An 8,556-nucleotide genomic window follows, 5' to 3' on the forward strand; every position below is an offset into this window, starting at 1 on the left:
GCTTCAGTTTGTATCCATTGTCTGTACACACACACACTGGATGAAGTGTCTCAATCCATTTGAACACACCATATTTTTGCAATAACCAGCTACCTCTTATGTCTGTAGCTCATGCAGTAGTGACTAATAAAAACAACATTAAGCTACATGCTCTGGTCTGACTTATTTATTACACAATCTTCTATTGGCTTGGTAAGCCACTTGGTTTGCTATAAAGCTGAGGGATGGCCAGAGCTTGAGAAATGGATCACAATTTGAGAGTTATCATATCAATGTATATCATAAATTGAAATGACCATTGGAGAACATTACAAATATTACTGATTGCACCTTTTAATCAATGACTTTATAGTGATTACATTTTATTAGAAGACCACTGGATATTTTGGCACAGATTTTTACTCCATTTGGTCTATTCCCGACCATCCCAATGCATATTTGGCCATGTAAAATACGTAGAACAAAATGTGTTTTAGTTGCAGGTAGCTGATAACGTGATCAAATGTTTTGTTTGTCCAAAGCGCAACAAGACCCACTACATACAGGAGATAGGTCATTTTACGCTATTTTCTGTTTGTGTTGGGTGTGTGTACAATCTGTCCACAGGGCGTCGCTAGCGTGCAACACTTCGTTAAAGTATCCCTCATGACTCCACTTCAGGTGCGATGAGCAAAGTTGGGGCAGAAATGACCAAATAATAACCAAGCATGCACTGTATTTTCAATTGCTGGTGAATACTGTCAACAATATTGACCACATGATGGTTGGTTCACATGACCCCTAGGAATAAACATAGACCTACATAAATTGGTCAGTGAACCAGCGACAAAGGAATGCTTGAGGCAGTATGCATAGCTAAATTGGTATGTGGACGGCGCAAGTGGCGCGTTGGTCTACTATTTCCCCATCAGCAAAATAGACCCTGAGAGAAAAAAAAGTAAGGGTACGCGGGGTGAGAGAGAAAAGCGAGCGAAAGCATCCTATTGCATGTGCTGCGCCGACTTCTCCCTCTCTCCCCTCCTTTCTACCCGCCTCCGGGCATAGGAGTTTCCTGTCTCCCCCTCCCTCTCCTCAATATTGCAGCGCCGTTGAACAAAAGAGAGAGAGAGAGCGAGATGATGAGGTAGCAACATAGCAAGCACACGAGCGCAATTTGACATCCCCCGGCGTGATCTGTAGCCTAATTTGACCGTTACCGTTTACCATAGCCTGTATCAAAAGAAAAAGACAATTCGACGAATTCTGGGTGGAGATTTTAATCGTAGCCTACTGAACTTGTCATATTTTCTCTTTTTTACTACACGTTGCAATTTACAGTAATATTTGGAATTGCGATCAAGAAAAGCAAAATGTTAAGGATAATGTTTCATGTCACTCAATAAGATCAGGTAGGCCTAGGTGGATAGCATGCGGTTTCTATGTGATTTAGTTCATATTTTGCTCTCTGTGGTGTACAGTAACCTATCTGTAGTGTACAGTATGCACTGCATGTGTGGTTTGAAGTGGGTGTGTCATCATTGTGTGTGCATGCAGACAATAGCGCGCGCGCATGTGTCTGTGTGTGAGAGAGAATGCACCAGTAATTTGTTCATTCTGTATTTTACTCCTGTACATGAGAGAAAGACCAAGCAGGGCAGGGAGAGGGTGCATGTGTATTTATCTCTCTCTGTGTGTGTGTGTGTGTGTGTGTGTGTGTGTGTGTGTGTGTGTGTGTGTGTGTGTGTGTGTGTGTGTGTGTGTGTGTGTGTGTGTGTGTGTAAGGCAGCCATGCATGTATGTCTGTAGGCATCTTTATTATGCATTCAGTTGTTTTCCAAACAGATCTATGTTAGTCTGCATAAGTCACGTAGCATTGTAATACATAATTTATCATCTTTACATAGAATTTGCTGGAATGTACAGTGTTCCTGCTTTTTTTGTTGAATTATATGTGCAATTCACCGCAAGTCCTTCTCCATATTCCACTCCATCCCTCTCGCGCACACACACACACTCTCACACACACACAGGTCTAGGTGTGCCAAGATCACCTTTTCCGTGATGTGCTCATCCCCCTTTCCTCCCCTCCCTTCTCTCCTCCATCCCCTCTTCATTCTAACCACATCTCCTCTACTATGTCAGTCTCACTCCCTGCATGAATGGCAGGTCATTATATTTAAATGTCATCATAATGTACAATATTTATTATAATACCCATTACATTTCCCATAGAAGTTCATATTTTCACAACATTCATCTTTGTAAAGTGGGTTGGGTGGTACTTAGATTAGATTTGATGACTCAACAACTCCTTTTAGCGAGGCCGAAACCTTTTTACAAATGACATGTACATCCTTAATTAGTTTTCAGCCAAGCTGCAGACCAGCCATTTGGTTTTTTATAAAGCGTAGGGATGGAGCTGGAGAAATGTAGCAGCTCTCAGATTTTTATTTACGTTTATTTAACTAGGCAAGTCAGTTAAGAACAAATTCTTAGATGGAGCTATGTTGAGCCCAAATGGATACACACATTATACTCTAACAACCAGTGGCGGTTTTAGCTTGTATGACTTCCTGGGCACACCCCCCACTTCAAACCCCCTGTGCCATTCTGCACTAACTGTAATTTTTATTCAGACATTTGGAACAACACAAATAAATAATTATAACATTTAAAACTATAAGAAATATACAGAAATAAGACTCAAATATCAAAATAAGTAACCAAAGACAAATAGAAACAAAATTGTGTTGATTTGGCACTCGAGCTTCAATACATTACCCATCCCCCAACACTGTCAACAAAGAGTCGAGACTAAACCAAGTCACCTTGGTGGTGTGCAGACTGGTTTAATATTATTCTTAACGATTTCGCACAAACCCCAAAAAATTTAACAGTATGTCTATGAAACTGTATATTCGCAGTATTGTGTCTAGCCTCTTGCCGGTTTGCAAGTCACGTCAATGATATCATGTCACCGTGTGGGACTGTGGTGTGGGTCAATTAACCTTATCAGAGTAGGCGCCCTGATTCTAGTTTGTGAGCTAGGCAGGCTACTGGTTGGGAAGGTCTCCCACTCAGAAATAGGAGATGGAGATGGGGAGGGGATAGGTTGACCTCAGGTCTCCCCACTGGAAGCCCAGGGTAGGGGGAGCGGGGAATCTATCAAATAGTCCACTTTGTACAGTACTAATGCAATTAGTAAAATCAGTCACACAACGAAATTATACCAAATAAAAAATGTCCTCTCTTTGAAGAACATCTATCACATTCCCAGAGGCTGTCATACCTATGTGGAAAGATATTCCCATCTGTCAGTCAGTCGGTTGCTACTGGCAACAGTGTATTATTAACAGAGCAGGTACAATGTTTATTGGCAGTTGTCTCTATGGACATACTGGTTACATCCCAAAAGGTACCCTATTCCCTACAGTATATGCCTTCAGAAAGTATTCATATCCCTTGACATATTACACATTTTGTTGTGTTACAGCCTGAATTCAAAAGGGATTAAATACATTTTTTTTCTCAGCCATCAACACACAATAACCGATAATGACAAATTGAAAACGTGTTTTTAGAAATGTTTGCTAATTTAAGTATTCACACCCTTGAGTCAATACTTTGTAGAAGCACCTTTGACAGTGATTACAGCTATGAGTCTTTCTGGGTAAGTCTCTAAGAGCTTTCCACACCTGGATTTTGCACCATTTGCCCATAATTTTTTTCAGAATTCTTCAAGCGCTGGTTGTTCATCATTGCTAGACCACCATTTTCAGGACTTGCCATAGATTTTCAAGTATATTTAAGTCAAAACTGTAACTCAGCCACTCAGGAACATTCACTGTCTTCTTGGTAAGCAACTCCAGTGTATATTTGCCTTGTGTTTTAGGTTATTGTCCCGCTGACATGTGAATCTCCCAGTGTCTGGTGGAAAGCAGACTGAACCAGGTTTTCCTCTTGGATTTTGCCTGTGCTTAGCTCCATTCCGTACATTTTTTTTATCCCTAGTCCTTGACAATTACAAGAATACCCATAACATGATGCAGCCACCACTGTGCTGGAAAATATGGAGAGTGGTACTCAGCAATGTGTTATATTGGATTTGCCCCAAACATAACACTTTGTCTTCAGTACAAAAAGTGAATTGCTTTGCCAAATTTTTGTAGTATTACTTTAGTGTCTTGTTGCAAACAGGATGCATTTAAAAAATATATATTTGTATTCTTTACAGGCTTCTGACTTTTCACACTGTCAATTAGGTTACTGTTGTGGAGTAACTACAATGTTAATGCAGCCTCAGTTTTCCCTTATCACAGCCAATAAACTGTTTTAAAGTCACCATTGGCTGAGCAGTTTCCTGAGCAGTTTCCTTCCAATATGGTCCCTGGATGTTGCTGACCCGCCCCTCAGATGATTAGCTGACTACGATTTGGTAAAATGTCAAGTTTGATCTAAGCAGTCCCCCAATGAAGAAAGCCATAGCTTCCTGGTTGGTTCCTGGTATACCTGTATAAAATGTTTATAAACAATAGTCTATAGTATATGGTATGGTTGATCAGAACATTGCAGGAGCTGTACGACTTCCATACTAACAAACTGGTAATTTGATAACACCATAATGCAAGTAACAGTAAATTGTATTATGTTCCCTATTTCCCCCGTTCATTTCAGTTGAAGAAGATCAAACGTCCAATCAAGACCAATCATCAAAAAGGCCCAAACTACCAGTGAAACAACATTGTCCGCATTCCGCCATGTCTTCCAACACCAATGCTGCCCACAGTGGAGTGGAGGGAGAACAGCAGCCGGAGCAGACCATCACCTCCCAGCCAACCAGCGCTGAGCACCAAGAGACAGCCCCTGACTCCAGCCAATCGGAATCCAAAGACCACTTGGCAGTAATCAGCGAGAAGATGGAGACCAGTAAATAAATATTAGACAACCTCCCCCATATATCGTCCTCCACCCTCCCCCTTCCACCCTCTCCTTCTTCTCAACCCTATCCATCCCAACTTACAATTAACACCCCTCTCAACACTTTGAGCTCATCTCAGTTGTTGTGATCTATAACTCTACGAATGTTTGTGTTCTAGAGCTGTCCCCTCACTTCCCCTTCTCATTTCCCTGAGTGTCTGGCCCTGTCTGTCCAGGAATCACTTAAGATAGATGCGTGATTTACAGATGCCTTCTCTTCAGCACCCTTTATTTTTTCAATGGCTCAATCCCCACCTCCCTTCTCTAGTCTTTCAATTGCATCCTCTCCCAAACTAAAAGTCAATTTAGGTTATTGGCTTGACCAGACAATATGTCAATCCCTTGTGCCCTTAGAAAAAAGAAAGTGCAGTAACTGCAATCAACTGTGGTACTTTGGACGCAGTATTTGCAATTATACTGCACTCTGACTGCAGTATGTTTTTGTAAGGGGTTTCAGAGCCTTTTGAGAATTGTACAAATATATTGATTAATTACTGTTGTTGTCAGGTTGTGCAGCATAATTCAACAAGTGTGTCAATAACGGGATACCTTCAGATTAAAAATCAACATGCTCTAGAACAGTTTTGAACTAATTAATTTCTTCCAAAATGAAGGAGAAGCAAGAGAGAGAGCTCTAGATTACACCTATCTATACATCAATGGCGGTCAGTGTCATCATGAGCATGGCCTTATTTCTATTACATTCTATTGTCATTTATATTCCATTCACCCAGTTCAATGTAACAGCGATAGGTTTAGGCTACTACATGATACTGTAATTTTTCCAATACCAATACCTAGTCTATGAATGAAAGTTTACAATGTAGGTGCACACAGGTTGAGAGAAACGTTTGAGGAGACAGACCGTATCACATGGACAGACAGTGAACCATTCAATACCGCCTTGCACACTCTTGCCTGCATCTAGCTGATATAGGGTGTAATCATTAGTCCAACAGTTGCAAACCAGAGTATGTTTATCCCCATTTTGTTCCGTTTAAGAAACATTTTCTAACAGAATTTGCAGAATTAATACACCCTGATCACGCGTAAACACAGTTCACTTTCATAACAGCCACGGATTATTCCTTCTCACATCTATTTGCTCTCCTCCTCTGACCTTTTCCCTTCGCCTTACCAGGCGAAAAAACCTTTCCAAGCCAAACCATACTATAAACGCTACACACAGCCTACATCATTGTCACCATATTAGCTAAAGTAACATCATAGTCAACATAGCTAAAATAACTAACGCGTTAGTAAACCAGCTACAATTATGCAGTAACGTTACAGTGTACAGTCAGTAGAAATATGAAAGCAATCAATCCAGCGAGATTTAAGTGACAAGTAGATTTTGCACCACTCAAAACACAGGAAATAGATGGCTGAAAACGACAGATCCTCAGGTGGGCATGTGCATTGCTAATGGCAGCTTCTTGGCACTGTTGCTAGTTATCTGACCATTCAGAATCATAACAACACACACCTTCCAGCCAACCCATCTATAAATGTTGAATAATGTCAGGATTCTCGATTTTGGTGACGAAACAATGAGGACATTCTCTCGTTCCTTCTTCCTCCCTCCTTCCCTCTCCTTGCCTCCCTCTACCCACCCTACTACAGGTAATGGAATGTGTGCTGCCGACTCCTCACCCACATCTTCCATCTCGTCCCCAAAGCGACTGCAACACGCCAAACCAACCAATGGCCGGGCGCGGAAAGGAAGCCGCTCTGGGTCCCTGCTGGGTCATGGGGCAGGGTCTCCCAGGCCTTCCATCAGCCGTCAGCCCAGCACCGTGACAGAGGAAGACGACGGCAAGCCCCCTAGAGACTACCTAATATTGGCCATCCTGTCCTGCTTCTGCCCCTTGTGGCCCATCAACATCGTGGCTCTTGTCTTCTCTGTTATGGCGAGTGGAACTTTGAAGTATTTGACATGTGGTTTGTAAGTGTTGTCTGTGAAGGAATGCGTGCGTGCATGTGATATCTAAGAAACACCACAAAGAAGAACAGCTAAAAAACAGTGGTTGGCCGCTTGTGTGTTAGTGATCACCTGCTGGGAAATGAAGAGAAAATGATGGCCAATGTTCTGGTCAAAAGAGATGGGACTGCCTCCCACTGCTTTAAACCTTTTGTCTTCACAGTGTGTTTTAACCAGCATTTTGTAACCTAATCAATAACATTTCACCCTATTCTCCAGTCGAGGAACAGCCTGCAGCTGGGGAACGTAGACGGGGCGCGGCGTCTGGGCCGGAACGCAATGGTGCTGTCGATCGTTTCACTAGTTGGCGGGGTCATCATCATCATCGCAGCCATCGTCTTAAACTGGGGAAGTGAGTGGTCAAAGTGGCTGAGCTCTCAAGTTCTTGTTGTGGTGCCGTTTTGTGTCTGTCATTACTTGCAGCTTTTGTCTGTTCGTTTGTGTGTGTTCTGTCTTGCTTTTGGTCATGTTTGTGCTTGATTTTTGGTGGTTGGTTAGGTTAGTGCCCATTGTTGTACCTTTGTTTAGTTTTTTTTCCCACATATTGGCTGGGATTCAATCTGATTGTGTCAACAACGCTCCATTTAAAGGTAATTTCCTATTGAGTCGACATATGCCGAGTTTACCGTTAATGCGATCGATGGATCATTGCCTTTAAAAGCTGCATTGTCTACAAATGCGATCGGATTCAATCCCCCAACCAAATTATTATTATTTCTTATTTTATTTTGGGTTTGGGGGCCAAAAATATCATTGGGAGGGGTGGGGGGCCCCAGGAGGTCGGTGCCTGGGTGTGGGTTTAAAATCTGAGTTTATGACTTTGTGGCTTGGCCAGCTAGTGACCACCCTGCAGACCTGCCTCCAGGACAAGATTCATCCCAATAAATGCCAACCTGCGTTTGGTGTGTCTGGTTCTTAATTTGCGTCCATCTGTGGCTGGTTTGAGTTAGACCGTTTTCAGTGTTTGTACTATATAACATTATTGATGACATTTTTGCAAACACCCTTTGTGCTTTCTCTTTATTATTAGGTATAATAAAATCCTGAGGCTCACCATGGAAACCAGGAGCAAGATCGCAAGACAGCACACCAACAACCATCCCAACCAGACTTTTCCCCTCTCCTACGATCAAAACACTATTCTACAAAAGCGCCTGCAACCTACAGCATACCCCTTGGACCCCTTTTTTGCTGCACTATCATGTATGGCCTGTAATATGTTCTCTGAAACAGATAGACAAGTCCGTCACCTCTACCTCCTACACCTCCTACACCTGCCCCCAGTGGTGTAGTGCAGGGTAAACGTACGTAAATGTCGTTTACACACATTTTGCTCCTGTGTTTATCCATCTTTTGCAGACAAATGCATTGAAAGTATAGGGGGCGTTACTTTATTGACCGTCAACGGTGATCAGGAGTTACAGGACCCACCTATTTTTTGACCACCCGTCACTGGCTGCCACCATCACTCCGAAGGTCGAAGGCATCAGGTAGAACAACACTGAGGTAGGATAGACAGCGACAAACAGACTGGTTCCTCTGAATGAGAGAGATGCGTCTAACGAGTCTAACTGTGGTCAACGATGCCATGATCTCCTGGTTGCCTGAGTCTCAGAATG

General features: G+C 42.5%; 1 protein-coding gene across 1 annotated transcript in view; it reads left to right on the top strand.

Annotated features, from left to right (window-relative positions):
- The first annotated feature begins 1,033 nt into the window (after positions 1 to 1,033).
- Positions 1,034 to 8,556, top strand: part of LOC110521879 (trafficking regulator of GLUT4 1) — a 9,094-nt gene continuing 1,571 nt past the window's right edge. The window contains exons 1-5 of the mRNA XM_021599815.2: positions 1,034 to 1,388; positions 4,654 to 4,905; positions 6,580 to 6,866; positions 7,157 to 7,289; positions 7,968 to 8,556. The exon at positions 7,968 to 8,556 is cut by the window's right edge and continues 1,571 nt beyond it. Coding sequence (XP_021455490.2) covers positions 4,737 to 4,905; positions 6,580 to 6,866; positions 7,157 to 7,289; positions 7,968 to 7,984 — 606 coding nt within the window. The 5' untranslated portion in view covers positions 1,034 to 1,388; positions 4,654 to 4,736 and the 3' untranslated portion in view covers positions 7,985 to 8,556. The remainder of the gene's footprint in view (positions 1,389 to 4,653; positions 4,906 to 6,579; positions 6,867 to 7,156; positions 7,290 to 7,967) is intronic.

This window comes from Oncorhynchus mykiss, chromosome 30, assembly GCF_013265735.2.
Source record: "Oncorhynchus mykiss isolate Arlee chromosome 30, USDA_OmykA_1.1, whole genome shotgun sequence".
Taxonomy (NCBI): Eukaryota; Metazoa; Chordata; class Actinopteri; order Salmoniformes; family Salmonidae; genus Oncorhynchus; species Oncorhynchus mykiss.